The 18,215-nt window shown below is 37.5% G+C and overlaps 3 protein-coding genes across 4 annotated transcripts; 1 reads left to right on the forward strand and 2 right to left on the reverse strand.

Moving 5' to 3' along the window:
- Positions 1 to 316: 316 nt before the first annotated feature.
- LOC139946129 (small integral membrane protein 15-like) lies at positions 317 to 4,449 on the reverse strand. Its single transcript, XM_071943744.1, has 2 exons — positions 4,327 to 4,449; positions 317 to 3,373 (listed from the first exon to the last, which is right to left on the reverse strand). The coding sequence occupies exon 2, from the start codon at positions 3,329 to 3,331 to the stop codon at positions 3,020 to 3,022; it is 312 nt and encodes a 103-aa protein (XP_071799845.1). The 5' UTR covers positions 3,332 to 3,373; positions 4,327 to 4,449; the 3' UTR covers positions 317 to 3,019.
- Positions 4,450 to 4,695: 246 nt separating this feature from the next.
- Positions 4,696 to 11,897, forward strand: LOC139946070 (holocytochrome c-type synthase-like). Its single transcript, XM_071943670.1, has 5 exons — positions 4,696 to 4,826; positions 5,725 to 6,099; positions 7,162 to 7,433; positions 7,835 to 7,918; positions 8,121 to 11,897. The coding sequence occupies exons 2-5, from the start codon at positions 5,743 to 5,745 to the stop codon at positions 8,332 to 8,334; spliced, it is 927 nt and encodes a 308-aa protein (XP_071799771.1). The 5' UTR covers positions 4,696 to 4,826; positions 5,725 to 5,742; the 3' UTR covers positions 8,335 to 11,897.
- Positions 8,375 to 17,498, reverse strand: LOC139946069 (uncharacterized). 2 transcript variants are annotated; one of them, XM_071943668.1, is made up of 5 exons: positions 17,413 to 17,498; positions 14,521 to 14,935; positions 14,161 to 14,383; positions 12,901 to 13,116; positions 8,375 to 12,524 (listed from the first exon to the last, which is right to left on the reverse strand). In XM_071943668.1, the coding sequence occupies exons 2-5, from the start codon at positions 14,881 to 14,883 to the stop codon at positions 12,265 to 12,267; spliced, it is 1,062 nt and encodes a 353-aa protein (XP_071799769.1). In that variant the 5' UTR covers positions 14,884 to 14,935; positions 17,413 to 17,498; the 3' UTR covers positions 8,375 to 12,264. The 2 variants fall into 2 exon arrangements, with proteins under 2 accessions (XP_071799769.1, XP_071799770.1); XM_071943669.1 differs by having other exon boundaries at positions 14,521 to 14,938; positions 17,413 to 17,462.
- Positions 17,499 to 18,215: the final 717 nt, after the last annotated feature.

The raw sequence follows: 18,215 nt of genomic DNA on the forward strand, positions 1-18,215 counted from the left end.
ATATGTTTTAGTTTTTGCTACAAATCATGTTTAAAAAAACAAAAACCACCCACTTTGAGCGAATCTGACAACAACTGACATTCTATGCATTGTGAGGGACTTCGTGCACTCATATTAGGCAACTATTATGATTGTGGAAACATTTCTCAGGAGATATAATTTCAGCTCACTGTCAGGGGGGTCGGTGGGGGACTCTAACCATCTGAAATGTCTAACACAACTGAAGAGTGCAATTCTACATTAAAATAATTTTTACTTAAGTGAATGGGGTGGGGGGGGGCGTGAGACAAAAAAGAGAAACATAACAATGAATCAATTCAATCACAACTCCATTCATGATGTTTAATGATTAAATTCTACAGAATAATGATGCCATTTGCAATATTAATAAACAAAACAAATCTCTCTTAGGACAGTTTCTACTTGAGAAACAAAATGACAAAATGGAAGTTTGGTTTCATAATGTTAATAACTCTACAATAATAATTTTATAAATGAAGCACATTTGATTATAAGGGATGGGTTTGGCAGGGGATGTTACCTAACCTTAATCCTTTGCCTTTCTGCGTATAAAGTTCTTTTATTCTAACTGGATCTGACAATGCTGCTTACATTCCATTCTCAAAATAAAGAAACATCAAACAGCACACCATGTACATTTAAAATTTATTTAGTGCCAAATCCATCAAAATCAATACTCCATTGTGCTTACAGAGTACAATGATGGTTCAAATGGTGGAAAACTTCTTTGGAAATGTTTTTACCTGAAATGCTACAATTTTTGAGAAACGCATTTTATGAAACAATTAGCAGTTAGTTTTTGAAGTCTGAAATCCGATGTGAAAACAGTGATAAGATTTTTACTATTTTTGAGTGACTTCTTAAACATTCATAAGGTTTATTATTTCATGTGCATATTGGGCTACACATGCAAACATTAATCTTTGACACATACCAATGTTTGCTTTAAAAATACATTTTACTAAACAGCAAACAAACTGTAAAATAAATCACATTCACAACACCAGGGAGTCTCACTAATTTTTGTATCTTCACTTTATATAAAAACCAACTACAAATGGTCCTGAGAATGAAAGAATACAATTGCATACAAATTTTGTTACAAATTATGCCCTGCAGAAACTTGGCACAAGTAACAAACAATTCTTTCTCACAGCAAATGATGTGAAGAAGACTGCACTTTCGTTAAAAGGGTGTATTGCCATGATTAAAAGTCTTGTGGCTGTACATTGAATTATTCATATTAATTTTTGTGTTAGCAGTTAGCAGTTAGCACTGTGTGCTTGACAGAACTTTCTCGAGCTCTGTGAACAAATCACAGGCATATTACTCTGGTTGGATTCGAACCCATGACCTTTTCAATTCTAGAGTAGTGTCTTACCAACTAGACTTATGAAATGATTCTCACCCAGTTACTGCATGCTCAAATCTTCCCTTTATATATATAGAGAGTGCACATGTGCATGCTGTAACTACATGTAGGTGCGAGTTCATAATTCTATGTACAGCCAAAGGCCTGCTTTGATAATGACGATACAGCACCTGAAAAAAAATTATACACCAATTGTTATGAAAGACCCTAATTCTCTATTAAAAACAAAACATAGCGCTAACCTGTAAAACAATTATGCAAATAGGGTATAGTCACACTTTGATCAAAACACTGAATAAAAGTTAAAGTTTGTGTGGGATTTTACGAATAATCACATAAGTATGCTTAATAAATATTGATTCATAGGAAAAATTGAAATAAGAAACTTAGAAGAAACTACATGGTCGCAGAACAGGCTAAACAGTTCTCAGGACATTTGATACTGATACCAAATTTTTAAAAAGTAAAAGCTTTAAAATGAAAAACAGTGTTGTAGACCGTAACCAGTCATGTATTTTATACATACTTTATTTATAACCAAATCCAGCATTGTAATGAAGACATAGAAAGTGCAAGACCTCAAGACAAACAAATTTAAGTACATTTGACCATTTACACCATCAAGCAAGGAACATACCAAGTTCAGGTCATTGCTCAGTGCCAGTGTTTGTGCTACTAATTAGACATGTAGGGCACACTCTTTCTCTAGCGTTACCCTGGTGCTTTGGTCAAATGTGCCAGCAGCCTGTGTAATGAGTAACAACATTTAAAACATGGCAAGTCCAAATAATGGTAGAAAACACTGCGACAGGACATTTGAAAAAGATTGGTCTACATTCAACTACAATGATGAAATGTCCATTTTATGCTTATCTACTCCATTTCAATAGAGTTGGAACTCTATACCCAAAATCGCACTTAGAGGGTTTGGGTACTTTTTGTATGACACAAAACACAAAATCCACAGATTAAAATAAACTCATACACGGTTTGAAGATAATGATGGTATATTACTTGCTAAGGTGCAGTGCTGTAGTTTTTGAGAAATTGAGTAAAATAATTTCACAAAAATAGTTTTCGTCTCATGTGATGAAAATTATTTAAGCATCAACGTATGTACTGGTAAATACAGTGTACATGCTAAAATAATACCATATTTACTTGTCTCTCCTGAAAACATTGCTCTGTGAGTATCACTTTTTTTCCTCAAAAACTTGAAGACTCATGAAGCAGAAACTTCTACAGGTAAATTATATTACATACATCTTCATTCACCACTGTGAGTAGGGATTCACGTCATGGCCCAAAACAAAAGGTAGGCCTATCAAAACCCATAAAAGCAAGGGGAGGGCCAATTCAATTGGATAAATTTGTTATATTATAATTCTCTATCTCTAAAATCAGTCAATGTTATTTTTACATGAAATTCATGGGGACCTACTCTCAATGTTGGTATAGATATATTGTGAAGAATATTTCAGATAATAATTTATGACATTATTTATCCTTTCATATTTTCTGTATTTCATTGAGAGTTGGTCTTTCATAAGAGAACCGACAATGCAGCAAAATATCTAAATCAAATTTATATTGCTTGCTCCACTGCATTCTTTCCTCCTGGCATCATCAATCCGTCTTCTTTGACGTCCGACCCCGGGCACGCGCCATGTTGGCATCTCTCTTGGCTTTTCTCTTCTTATCCTTTTCCTTCTTATCAATATCCTTCATGAGGATGTAAGACAAGATGGCGCTGATGATGAACAGCGGAGTTAAGCAGAGGAACACAGTGTACAAAAATCCATAAGGGTCCTTGGCAACCCACATGATGATGTTCTTCTCCAGCCAGTATCGCCAAGTTCCATCATCCACCCCTGGGAATTCTTCCGCTGCCCCTGTGGGTGCCGTTGGGTCTTCTGATCCGTCCTGACCATCCGCCATTTTTACAGATATCGTTCGATGAGTAACAAAAAGTTGTTGACTCTGTAGAAAACAATGAACATTTATCATAAGATTGATTAATTCTTTCTCTTCACAGTTATGAGTTTATGAAATTAAATGTTGTAAACAAAACAAATCGAGTGACATTAATTTCATTATTTGCTCTTGGCTCATAACAAAAAACTATGTTTGTTGTTTGTTTAGAGTAGGGGATATTATAAACACCAAGCTGGCAACAGCCTACTCCTAGAACTACATGTATATCAGGTTCATTTCGCTATCAACTCCACGAATGAGACAATAGCGGAAAAAACCATAGTTTTACACAATGTTCTAGGACTCGGAGTATAGCAACAGCCTCCTCCTAAAACTATGAGGTTCACTCCGCTATCATATCCATGAACGAGACGATACCAGAACAAACCACACCTCAAACTCTCTCGAGTGCTACAAACATTTATTTATTTAAGCAGCAGGAAGGTCTATGATCGATTATGATTAATGAATTGCACAAATCAAGAAAATGTGATTCTTCAGTAACTTTTGTTTTTGATCAATATAAAATACAAACAATCAATCAATTCAGTAAACTAAGAATGAAGAATTAGCGAGTTTGGAAGGATTCAAATCCACAACTAAAAGTCTAATAATGTCAGTCAGTGTCGTGATTGCAACTTGCAAGTTCTGCACTCTGCAGTCTAACTACCTGGACCATGGTTATAACGAGAAAAGACTAATATTATAAGACAATATTTGATATTTAAGTAAGGAGCAGAACCATTATTTTGGAATAAGATTTTAAGAAACACTTTAGACAAATTGTGAAAAAGCGCCCTCTCGTGTCTTGGCCTTCACTCTTCAGGACTTGCCCTTCTTAAATTTTTAAGTTCTTGTTGGTAGCCTAAATAAAATAAAACAAGGAATCGTGTGAAATTAATGCTTTATTCACAACATTTTGCATAAAACGTTAAAGGAAATAGCTTAAATCGACTTACTCTTAATAACAACGCCAACGGCTTGCTAATTGTGTATTTCCTTCAATGTAATCGTTCTCAAAAAGTATTACAGGACGTGCAAATCAGCAGAATGTAAATTGACTATGGGCGCTGCCATTATTGTACACAGAATGCTGGGTAATATTAGTCATTATTTTATACCAAGGAACACAGTCGAAAATGAAAGTTCGTAATCTTTATTTTTTTAAAATAATAGGAAAAAAAACTTAAAATCAGAAATAAGCTTTAAATATTATTTGATTTAAAAAAAATGGATTTGTAGTATTTTATACATTTGTATATATTTTAACCATTTGCAAGGCTGTTACAAATATAAAAGAACGATTAAATAACGTATTACGCAAACTTTCCTAATACACTCTCACGCGCGTGTAGAATGCATAGAAGTTGTTTGGTTGCGGTAACGTTTTCTTGCACTTCCAATTTTTTGCAGCATTTATTCTTAGTTTTCCCCTTTTCAAAAACGGCAAGCGCTGTTGGTAAGTTATCATTGTTTAGAATTAATAATAATATGTAAACAACTGAATTTTAAAAAGTTGTTCGGGTCAGCAAACTCGAACACTCACCTCTGAGTCTGACACTCCGACTCTGCTGATCTCAGTCTGAGGTCTGAGTCTGACTGTCACTCAGTCTCATCAGACAACGATATGATTATGATGATGTCTGACTCTGCTCTGAGCAGTGAGTTCTCGAGTTTGTTGACCCAAATCACCCCCCCCCAGCTCTCAGTCTCAGTCACTGTGCTGTGTGGGTCAGTGAATGCGTCTCGTTCATTTGAATTTAGTAAAGAAAAATAAACTTTACTAAAAAAAAGTCTAAATAGTTAAAAAGTAACTTAAATTAAATACTTTATAAAGTTTAAAAGTTGAGAAACTTTTTTGAGAAATACAGTGTATACTCCAGGTGAGTCCGGCGCAGGGCATAATAAGGTTTATCACGATTCAGAACCTCGATGCGTTGTGGGAAGGCAGATGGGGCAGTTTGCTATGATGTGTTGTGTGTTGTCTTGCACGACTCGCGCACGCATCACCTATATCTTTGTGTGGAAGTGTGGGTTCAATGGGGCCCTCTCTTGATATTTTGCTATTCGCGATAAACCTATGGAGTTGACCCTCGCCTCAGATGGCTCTCTTTTCTTAGACTAGAGTTATGTATACTCTTTGGAAGGCTTTAAATGCAATTAAGAAAAAGAAAGAAAAACCTACATACAGAACTAGGTTTAGTGACAGCAGAATATTTATTTAGTTTTTATTAAGACAGAACAAATTGGTGTCAATGTTGGAACCAGTTCCACCAAACTACATAGCCCAGTTGCAACAATTATCCCTCAATCCTCCTAAGATTTAAATATGTTTTTAATTATTGATCTGTTCACAGCAATAACTCACAGACAATATGGGCGGTGCCAGCTCAGCACAGGTCCAAGCTTCCACACTAGCGACGAGTATCATACCCTCCAAACACTCATCAACAGAGACATTAGATACTGACAATGTGAACAGAACAGTAGCACCACCAAAAGAATGTCCAATGCACACATCTAAAGGAGATGGTGATTCTTCATTGGACATTAGGAAGATGGCTCAAAGTGGTCAAATACCCAGTGGATGTCCAATGCATAAGGGTGGGTCATCAACAGGAGCAGCAGTGTCTGGAGGCGGGGACTCGGTCAGCGAATGTCCAATGACTGGTGCAACGTCTGCTACACTAATAACTGATAGTAGAACGGACGATATAGATCCACAGAACATGGTGAGTGAGTTAAGACCTCAGACGATGGGCATGGTCGCCGGTCAGCAGGCCTTGAAATAATCCACGGCACCCCCAGCAACAGACCGATGCAGTAGGCTCCGCCCACGACGCATGTGTGAGCAAGAACACATGAGCCTCTCCAATGCTTTTCTGCACAACTCTGTCGCGCGTGCCAAGCATATGCGCACGCATGGCGGACCTTATTTGTCGGACCTTTGTTGCGTTGTGATTGGTCAATACGCAAAGGGGCGGAGCTTAAAGGAACAGGTTGCCTTGGATCGGTCGAGTTGGTCTTTGAAAAGCGTTTGTAACCGTTTTTGATAAAATGCATATGGGTAGAAAGATGTTGTAAAAGTAGAATACATTGATCCACACAAACATGCCTCGAAATTGCACGGTTTTCCTTTTACCTCCTCGACTAACACTGTCGGCCATTTATTGGAGTTAAATTTTGACTCCAATAATGGCCGACCGTGTTAGTTCGCACAGTATAAGGAAAACCATGCAAGTTCGAGGCAAACGTGTGGATTATTGTATTCTACTTTTAAAACATCTTTCCAACCATTAATGCATTTTATAAAAAAGGGTTACAAATGCTTTTTATAGACCAACTCGTCCGATCCAAGGCAATGTGTTCCTTTTGGATTGGTCTATTGCAGTGTTGCCCTGTGTTTTTTACTATGGTGCCCTTTGCAAGGTTCAAATACAAATTTTAATTTTACTTGAAGAAGTGCCCCCTTGCCACTCTAATATGAATGGCCAACTGGATTCTACAACTGTTTACACTAATTTTTGCTTTGATAATCTTGCAGGCCTGGAATTTCATTCTTCTTTTTCATAATGAAAGGGCAAGGCCATTTTCATTTTGCAAAAGGCACTCCCAATGGAAAATCTTAAAGTGAATAGGAACATTTCGAAGGGCACCAAGGCCAACACGAGGGGCAATGGAGCCTGTATTGTTTTGCCAAAAGTTTAGTTTTTATACCGTACTTTAACCCATTAATAATTGTATCGACGTCTGTGTTATTTAATTAGTTAAGTTTCAACCTATTCAATCCTCAGATGCCACCACCAAATCAGAGACCCGCTCCCGATCAGCCTTTCTCCCTCCCGATAGATCGTCAAGTCTCCAGCATCCCCAAGGGGGGCAAAGAGAACGAGAAGTGGGTTTACCCTTCTGAGCAGATGTTCTGGAATGCTATGCTTAGGAAGGGCTGGAGATGGAAGCCTGACGACATCTCTCAGAAAGACATGCACGACATCATCAAGATACATAATGCTAACAATGAACAGGCATGGCAAGAAGTCCTGAAATGGGAGGCTATGCATGCCAAGTAAGCAATTTATAAATAAATGTGATCAAGCTAAACGAGTCCTTCGATGGAGATATCAGTATGAAGAAACAAGCCAAAACATGCCAACAGTGTTATTTTCAAACCATTTTCAAAATATATCTTATTTTGTATAAGCAATTTTCTTCCTGATAAATAACACCAAAACAACTTTCATGCACAACTTTGTGTGCTTTCGGGTGAAGAGTAAAAGGCTCCAGGCCTGAATGTTTTATTATTATTATTTTATTATTATCTCAAAAACTTTGTTTCTTCGGAGGGAGCCATTTCTCACAATGTTTTCTACTATCAAGAGCTCTCTGTTGCTCGTTACCACGTACTTTATTATGCTAGCAATTGTTTGGAGTAATCACCAGTTCATCATATTTAATTTTATTTAACAGAGAATGCGGAGACCCAAAGCTTTTGAGCTTTGGTGGCAAGTACACTGATGTTTCACCTCGAGCAAAGTTCAGGATGTGGCTTGGGTAAGATTCAAAACAATTTAAAAATATTTCAACATTACGTGAAACGGAATAAATAATCTGTTTCAATTCTGAAAGTGGAAGTTACAATTGTCATCATCATTGTGCAAACAGGTAACAAGACAAGGCTGTTTTAGTGTGACATGTTCATGATTGATATTATGACCTGCCATCCATTTTATTATAATTTTTGATTTTGTTATAGCTATGAACGTCCATTTGATCGCCACGACTGGACAGTTGACAGATGTGGCAGAAAGGTCCGATACATCATTGATTACTATGACAGTGGAACAGTTGAGAAAGATTACAAGTTTGCCCTCCTTGATGTCCGACCGGCACTAGACTCTCCTGGTGCTTTGTGGGATAGAATGAAGGTCGCTTACTGGAGATGGATGTACGATAGCAAACAGGATTAGAGCTCATTCAAGTTTCATTTCATGTATTTTGTATTTGATGTTTTTCTTGAAAGTCAAGTTGTTTTTTTCATTTAAAGTCTTAAATCTGTGTGTATCACTCTTCTACTGTGCAATTTGATGGTAACTTAAGATAACATTGCCGTGGCTATCAGAAATCTTGATGTCTGAATGGGTTTTATGTCTTGATATGATGTTGTTTGAAATTGATAGACATTTCAACATCAAGTTGTAAAACAATGTTTCAGACAACCATGTTTTGGTAGCTTGTCAATGTATTTTGGGTGATCATGCAGTTGCAGTTTTTTTACATATAATTTAGGGGCAGTTGGGTCAAGCAAGTGCCATCTATCTTTGCCTTCCACCTCGGGGAGCCTGGTTCAAAATGGGTTTTCAGTCCCTACCTGACTTCGTGGGTTCTCCTGTGAATCATTCTCTGGGTTTTTTTTTCCAGTATCTAAGTATAGACTTCCTTCTTTGTCTTCTTTCCATTTGGGTTCTTCGCTAGTACAATGATTAATGATAATGATTTGCCTTTCTGAGAATCCTTGGCCTCACAACCAGTATTAACAAATGAATAAATTAAATTATTTAAACATGTCAACATTCACAGAAATTGTAAAATTTTGCTACACACAAGATTGTAAACCTTTGGTTTTACTTGAACTGTTTTCTTTTGTTCCTTGAAAATTCTGGATCTTTGCATGAACAGAAGTTGAAATTATGTAAAATTTGAAGTGCTGCATGGTGTAGGACACTAGAAGTAAGAACCAAGTCGGTTGATAGGTAACGACTATTTGTGAGTAAAATCGCTACCGGGAGAAGCGTTTGTTTTGAGAAGAGCTGGGGTTGAGGAGATATACATAGTGCATGTAGTTCGAGTCTCAACATTTTGAATAGAGTGCTTCTGCGCTGAAATATGTGTGCTAGCATTTGTCCATGTTAACTCGATGGAGCACCCAAACAAAAAAGAGTGTGTTAAGTAAATCTTTCTTAAAGGTTAGCACAATTTAAAATGTTTTAATGTTTTAAATTCGTTTGACTTTGTACTGTTGTGGAAATAATAATGGTATCTTTTCCAAGAACTTTGCCAGCTTGTGGAATAATTTTAATAATACATGTACATATAATTTTAAGGAAAAGATTGTGTTGTAGTTTGTATGGAATAAATAGTCCATGTTTTTTTTCATTCTGCAGAAACATGTGGACGTGTTTACTTTAAAAAATAACTTGAAATTTATAGCAACAATTTTTAAGGAATTGTTTATTTCAGGGAAACTAAAGTCATTTAAATTTGTTTCAAATTCCTGATGCAATCTTGTAATTATTAAATGTATAGTGATAACATCATTTACCAATTAAAGCATTTTTAAATGGAATTTGTGAAAAGACTGTGTTATTGGTTTGATTATTTCTTAATAATTCTTGTTGCTTTGGCAAGGTTTTAACATACTATCGTGTTCTATATCTGCCATCTCTCATTATTGAATCTCCCCTTTGGTCTTTCACTCTTAGCGCCTTGAGCATCACTGGGTGACAGATATGTGCCCTAAATAGACCATGTGAACTTTGTTTACAATAAGTGTAACCTTGTACATTCTTTGAGTTTTCTGGCAGGCACAATACTGCACAGGTCCTATGAGAAAGTTTACAATTTGTGTCATAATTTCCACATCAATCCAAGAATTATAAAAGTAAAAACTGGACAAGTTTTTAGATGTGTCCCTTTCATATCAAAATTGATAAGAATTAGAATCTTCACAAAATATAGGATTTTATGATTTCTTCCATTAGGCTGTGTACAAATCGTGCCTGCAGGAAGTACAGGCTCTTTGGCTCGTTTGTAAACATGTGATGTCACAGGTCACATTGTCTATAGGAACCCACTATTTTTTACAATTGTTGAAGAAACTAAACTTCAACAAGTACATCACAGTTGACAAACCCGGTTGTATCTGTGTACATAGAACATTGATAAAAATTAACAGGTCCAGATTGCATTTAGTGATATTTATATTTTTAATGAAACACATCTCAAATCTGAGTACGAAAACTTCTATTCTACTTGGACAAAATCTGGTTGGCACAAAAGTCATTATGGTTAACAATCCTTATAGAATTTGTAAGAAAAAAACTTGTCCATGTTCACATATTTACATACCAACGTACCACACTGCCAGCAACTGTTCTGTAATGTTACTTTAACCAAAAAAAACCCATTAAAGCCATTGGACCCTTTCGGTACAGAAAAAAAAAAAAATGTTCACAGATTTACAAATAATTTACAGGGTTTATAGAAGGTAATGGTGAAATACTTCTCTTGAAATATTAGTCCATGAAATGCTTTACTTTTTGAGAAAACGGTAAAACAATATAAATTAGCGTTAACGAGAATTACGGATTTGTTATAAACACATGTCATGACACGGCGAAACGCGCGAAAACAGGAGTGGGTTTTCCCGTTATTTTCTCCCGACTCCGATGTCCGATTGAGCCTAAATTTCCACAGGATTGTTATTTTATATATAAGTTGTGATACACGAAGTGTGGGACTTGGACAATACTGTTTACCGAAAGTGTATAATGGCTTTAAAGCAACAAACTGTAATGAAAGTGCATACATTTTCCAAGTGTACATACATTGTTTGGGCACAACTATTTCAACTGAAAATTAACCAACCTAAAAAACAAAATCCAAAATGAAAACTTAAAAACAGAACTGTATTTGCATTTATTTAGTAACATTTAACTTCTGTTTAATTATCTACTTCTGCACAACTCAATGTTTCTTTGCAAGGCAAGTATTATTTATGTTTAAAAATGAAGAAAATATTTCAAAAATACTCGAAACACTTTTTTGAAAGACTGGACGGTATCAAACTAAACAAAATATTGACTTTAACTTGTTAAAGGTAAGCCTTGAATTATAAATTATAATAATATTAAAACAAAATATGAACAAAGGACATCAAATGCCAAGCTCTGGAATAAAATGCATACTACTGCTTTATGGCAATTACACACAAAAAGAACTCAATACAAATGGGTTTTCTGAAAAATAATTCTTAAATGTACTTGTAGTAAATTTAATATACATTGTGCACTCTGACAAAATGGCAAAAAATTATTCAGACTAATTTTCGGTTTCTATGTGTGCATACATCATGTTCTGCAAGATTGGTTTGGAACTATGTAAACTGTAAAACTAATCTTAAAAGCCATTGGACCCTTTCGGTTCAGAAAAAAAAAAAAGTTCACAGATTTACAAATAACTTACAGGGTTTACAGAAGGCAATGGTGAAAGACTTCTCTTGAAATATTAGTCCATGAAATGCTTTACTTTTTGAGAAAACAGCAAAAACAACATAAATTCTCGTTAACGAGAATTACAGATTTATTTTAAACACATGTCATGACACGGCGAAATGCGCGGAAACAAGGGTGGGGTGTTCCATTGTTTTCTCCCAACTCTGATGACCGATTAAGCCTAAATTTTCACAGGTTTGTTATTTGATATAGAAGTTGTGGCACAAAGTGTGGGCCTTGGACAACATTGTTTACCGAAAGGGTCCAATGGCTTTAATGAAGATTTTGCTGGAGGGCATTTTAGATATAAAGTAAGTTGGGTAGTTCCAAACCTTGTCTTGGGCTCCGTTATCAACTTTTGAAGTCGTGTTACAAGGTGTTTCCAACATCCAACATACCTGAAACCTGAGAAGAACCCCAAATTTGGAAAATACTGATGGTCTATTATCATGTAAAGCGTGGTTCATGTTCTGCTGAATGCTTCGAGCGAAAGTGAATTTCACTGCGTCTCTCTCAAAGGGAAATGGAGCCACACCAACTGTTGCATCACCAAAATACGCTTCGCATTTGCATTTACAAAAAGTTTGAACCGGATTTTAGATGTCCACATTATTAAACCGGCCTTCTTTAAAGCTCACTCTTTTCAGCGTGTTGTTTCACATCCTTCCTGCTGACAATCTCAGACCCTTTAATGTTGCGCAACTCTTCCATGTACCTGACGTTAAATCGCTGACCTTCGACCTCCATGACATCATCCATTGTCAATACGTCCTTGTCATCAGCCATGTTGTTTCCAGGTAGAGTGTGTCGAAACTGGATATTGATGCTGTATAGGAACCTCACCAGGTTGGGGTAGTTTAGTTCACCTTGTCTTTCCGCGCTGAAGCCTAAATGGTGTAAAAAGTTGGTCAAAACAAAATAGTGTTAAACTCTTAAAATTTGATGCAGCATGTTTTACTTCATCTGGGTTGCTCTGATTAAATTTGCATCGGGATAAAGAATATTAATTTTTGGTTGTACACCCATACACTGATGTGTTTGAGCACTGTATACTCTGTGCTTTTTTTCTGCGCCTTTGATCATTTTGTATGTAGGGGGCGCAATATAAATTTTAAATATTATTATTTATATTATTATATTCCCTTGGGTACCGCAACAATTTAATAGTTAGTAATTTGATCTGGATAAAGCATATATAAAGCCACTTCCATCTAATAAACGAACAAGCCAGGTTAAATTAGACCCCCCTCTCATCATCCATACCAATGCTCTGAAACTTGTAGTCGCCCTCTCTCCAAGCCTCCTCAGTGTCACCATCGTCCTCATAATCCTCAGACACCAGAGCAAGGAGTCCTGGGATAGCAAGGTCATAACTCAAGTTCTCCAGGTCAACAGAAGTTGGATTTCTGACCACACCAAAGTGAAAATAGCGATTGTAGTGTAGCGCTATGGACTTGAATCTGGCAGGCATTTCATTCTCTGGGAGATGGAAAGACAATATAGGTTTTCTCGGTCAATTTCAGAAAATGAGCAACCAATTTAACCACCAAGCTGTTCTGTTTTGCGCGACAAGGGTAATTCAATTACGTTTTATGATTAGTAAAATGTAATGTTGCGTCATTCGGTTTAACAAAATAACCATTTAATTTAACAACTCATCAAAGCAGCATTTAAGTTCGCAGACGCTTCTTGAGGCGTGTGTGTCATGAAAAAGAATGACGACGCGCTAAATTGAACAGAGTGCTGTAAAGGAATTTGCCTCGACTCAAAACGAAAATGAATAGCCGAATTCTGAATTTGAAACGCAGTAACTACTGGAGAGGCAAGACAGCTTTAATTCAAACTCATGAAAATTAAATTGGCTGCTCATTTGACGAGAAAACCAATATTAAAACATTTAGAAAACTAGTTTATGGAAAAACAACCCCTTCAAAATTTTTATTTTAAAGCATGCAGACAATGTTGGCAATTTCCATAACATAAAGTGTCCTAACATACACATAACAAACTGTAAAAGAACAAACTGAATGGATTGTTGGAGTCACAAGCAAAATATAATATGATTTCATTCTTTTCAAACATTCGCTAGCCACCGGTTGGTGCATAAAAGAGTTAGCAATTAAAAAAAAAAAACCAAGGAAATGGATGCATTTGTCTCTTAAGACCTCCTCGAGTATCACTAGAAACCCGTAGGAGAAATGCCAGTCTTACAATGGTGTATCTGATCTCTCACAACCAACTACCATACATAAATCCACTCAACTTTCTGACTCTTGTTCCCCCCGGTAAATCAACAACCAGTTACCATCCACTGAAATATAATATCCTTTTTACCCGGCACCAACATTTACAACAGTGCCCCCCTCTCCAGTTCAAAACCACTCTTAATCTACCCTTGTTGCTTCATCGGTCAAATGCATGCGTAATCTTGGCGTGATATCCCATCATGGGACTTTGCCGATTAGTAAAATTAGAAGTAGAAGCAGCCTACAGTACAACAACTCAGGGGGGTGGCAAGCTTACCAATGACGAAGACTGCAGGCAAACATGGTGGTAACATCAGATACGAGTCATAGATAAACTGGTTCATCTCCTTGAGGTCAATCGTCTCGCTGATATCTGGTAAACTATTAACAGCGATTCGTTCAGCCTCCTTGGGTGACTGAACATCTACCCATTTACCCTTCTGCTTTGTGCCGCCATATGGATAAACTCTTGCAGGCGGATTCTTCCGAACATTGAAGTCCTGTTGAGATAACAACAACACTGGACATAGTGACAATTAAAAGATATATCATGAAGAGACATGTATTCATTCACAGTGAGTAGGGAATAGGGATTCATCTTATATGGCCAAAAGGTTGAACATTTAACTGGACTTACAATTTCTTCTAAAAGGTCCTCTTGTTCTAGACGATTCAGAATACCAAACCACACGACACCCCTGAGCGACACGGCTAATGTTTTCCATTCTTTCTGCAGCATTCCTCCGGTGAACAACACAATCCAGGGATCCTCCGTATCTAAAACCATCTCCTCAAAATTATCTTCTGTCAACTCGAACATGTCTTTAAATTTTTCATTTTCGCTGAAGTTTTCAGTCGCAGAACCTGTGTCCAGACGGATTGTTTTCTTGGTGACATATGTTTCCGAGGTGGTGTTTTTTATTGAGAGGAGGCATACGAGCAATAGGAATAGGCAAAATGATGGGTTGGGACCAGCTGAAATGACTGGTAAGCTGCACATTTTTTCCGAAGCTCAGTAAACACCTCAACTCTTTAGTGATCAGCCAAATTATCTGCTTGAAAAGAAATTTTCAGAAAGTAAACATTATTTGAACATGTTTAGGTTGAAGTGTATAGTAATATTTCACAAAGACACACAAAGCAATTGCCTCAATGCCCTAAATGCCCCATTACCTTGGTTGTGCCCCTGTAAATGTTCATACTATGTTGAAACTAAACTATCATAGAAATAGTAGACCTCTAGACGTACATTACCCTTGTTTTAGGAAAGTACAATTTAGGCCTAGGTACTAGCCCCATTTGGGGCCAATCAACTTTGTACATCTTTGTCCCCAGCGCCGGAAACAATCATATTTTTCTGCCTGATGACTCTTGAGCATTCTACAATTTACTTGGAACCATCGCACTGTCGGGGAAAATCAAATGATTTTCAAGAGTGAACTTTACAAAAAATCCTTGTTGACAACTTTCTCAAAACCAAGTTTTGTAGGGCCCCCTCAAAAACTTCATCAATCTGACTATAAACTGGGTTGGTACCAGACTAATTTACTCTGCACGGTGCGGATCGGGTGCTTCATTGGGCAGTGGGCACAACAATATATTTGGTGATTGGGCCGAGGATATAAAGTGGTTGACCCCAAATCAAATGGGGCTAGGCGTATATGTTGGGCGCGATCGGTTAATCTGCGCGATCAACCGATCGCGCTGCCCTATTAAACAATCAAATTAAGATCAATCGGTCGCGCAGCAATCGGTCGATCGCGCAACAATCGGTCGATCGCGCAACAATCGGTCGATCGGGCAATGACATCTTTGCGCGATTGACCGATTGCGCTACGAGTATTTTTTCCCGTTATCAGCGGATCGCGCAGGAAAGGCCTTGCGCGATCAACCGATCGTGCAGGAATGGGTTTGCGCGATCGACCGATAGTGCAGGAAAAGTTTTGCGCGATCAACCGATCATGCAGGAAAAGTTTTGCGTGATCTACCGATCGTGCAGGAATAGGTTTGCGCATTCGACCGATCGTAGATCGTGCAGGTAAACTATTCCTTGAGGCAATTTCTCAAAGCAATAAAATTCACAGCACATCAAATTTTCAGTATCACCCTAGTGATTTATATAGTGACGTCACACTACGATTGATTTTCAGCTACAATCATGTTACATCTTTGTGAATTCGGCCCCTGAACATCAGCCGATTCGCGCCAAATAGTTCCTGCACAATCGGTCGATCGCGCAAAAACATTCCTGCACAATCGGCCGATCACTCATAACCATTCCTGCACAATCGGCCGAACGCACAAAATCATTCCTGCACAATCGGCCGATCGCGCCGAGCCATTCCCGCACGATCGGTTGATCGCGCATGTTCGTTGCCGAATGTTGCGCGATCGACCGATCGACCAATATATATTTCAATAGCGCAGCGCGATCGGTCGATAGCGCAGCGCGATCGGTTGATCGCGCAGATTGACCGATCGCGCCCAACACATACATCTTCATATAAAGCTTTGTAATAATAACTACCAATACCATAGCATTTTTAGGACTCTTGGAGTTCAGGACGAGCCTACCCAGAGGGCTTTATAGGACCTAGGATATCCCCACTTGTGTTGCCAAGACTAGGGAAAAGTTTCCGTATGGCGCCACCACTTTTTCATTCGAAATAAAATAATATAGTATCTAATTTACCTGATTGACATATCCCTTTTTGTAAAAATTAGTGAAAAAGTGGTGGCGCCATACGGAAAGTTATCCAAGACTAGCGCGGTAGAGTGCACTGTTTGTGATATTTATAAAGGCCTAAAAAGGCTAAAGCTTAAGAATTACTCAATACCAAACAGTGCAGTTACATGTCAACCATCCATAGGAAACTAGTCAAAGTCTGTGGTGCCGTGATAATGTGGTAAAAATGTGGTATAAACATATTACATTTAATCATGGAGGTAGAATTAGTGTCAAATTATTAAAGAAAACAAAATTATTTAATTTTTAGAAAAGCATTTCACATCAAATTTTACACCAGCATCGATGATTGTTTAGCCGCAAGGATCAAATATATTTTAGATTCAAGAAATAAACCACAACACAAGCCAAGGCTCGGTTAACTTTTACAGAAACTGGCTATCCCCACTACAATACACGCAAGTTTCACAGGGCAGGGTGCCGGAAGAGAAAAATAAACGTGCACACAAGTATGCGCAAAGTAAACAACATTTGAGCCGTTGGGTTTGCGCAAGTTCCAACATACGCACGCAAAATGATAATAATGTCGTGAAATTAGTGCGCTCCTGAAAGAGTTGCGCAAAATGTCACAAAGTGAGTTGCACAAACTGTGGAGGAGGAACTTTAAAAGTTTTGACCTAAGATAAGGAAAGTGAATGTTTCATGGTCATGAAGCGAGCAGGAAAATGGTTTAAATAAAGCATTAGCCTAGCAAACAGATGAGGTTCATGCTGCAACTTCTAAATACATCATTCTACACTACAGAATGTTTTAAAACCGGCTTTTAAAACAATCAATACTCACCCAAAAGTCGGCAAGCCTATGATTATGAGATCCACACACTACACTTTCAGTTCACTGCATTGCACTCCTCTGGTTTGTTTTCCTGGGGACGAGGTATTGCGCAATCGATCCCAAATGGCATTGTTTAAGTATTGTACACGTGTACTTATGAAAATGGCGGGCGTTCAACTTTTGATGCATTTCAAATGAACTTTGCGAAATTGATAACCATGGTTCGCATGATGATTGTTAAAAAAAATATTAAAAAAAAAAAAAAAAAAAAAAAAGTAGGCTATGCCATAGTTGCGATAACGTAACCCTTCTGCCGACGGCGGTTACGTTATCGCAACTAGCTATGCCATATATGTCTTAAAGTTGATTTCAAAGTTATAACCCAACATCAGGTCTAATACTTCACGGAGGCGACGAATGCGATTACCTCCGTGTCCCCTGGTTACCTCCGTGTCCCTCCGTGTCCCCTTGGTGCCCTTGAAATGATCCAGTACAAATTTGCAATTTCATCAAAGGGTGCCCTTTACCAAGAAGAAAATGCCTTGGTGCCCTTACCCTTTCAAAAACGAAGCATACAGCCCTGCAACATTTTTGTTTTGCATTTTAAATTGAAATGCTTGTATTGACCAAAATTAGTGAAAGGGATACCATAGAGTGTACACTTGATAAACAAGTATCCTCGTGAATCAAAAGTTTCACTAAGATTTCTATGTTTAAAAATCTTGATTTATTCAGTTGGTCATCTTCATAAAGATTGATTTATTCAGTTGGTCATCTTCATAAAGATTGATTTATTCAGTTGGTCATCTTCA

Source organism: Asterias amurensis, chromosome 13 (genome assembly GCF_032118995.1).
Source record: "Asterias amurensis chromosome 13, ASM3211899v1".
NCBI classification, from domain to species: Eukaryota; Metazoa; Echinodermata; class Asteroidea; order Forcipulatida; family Asteriidae; genus Asterias; species Asterias amurensis.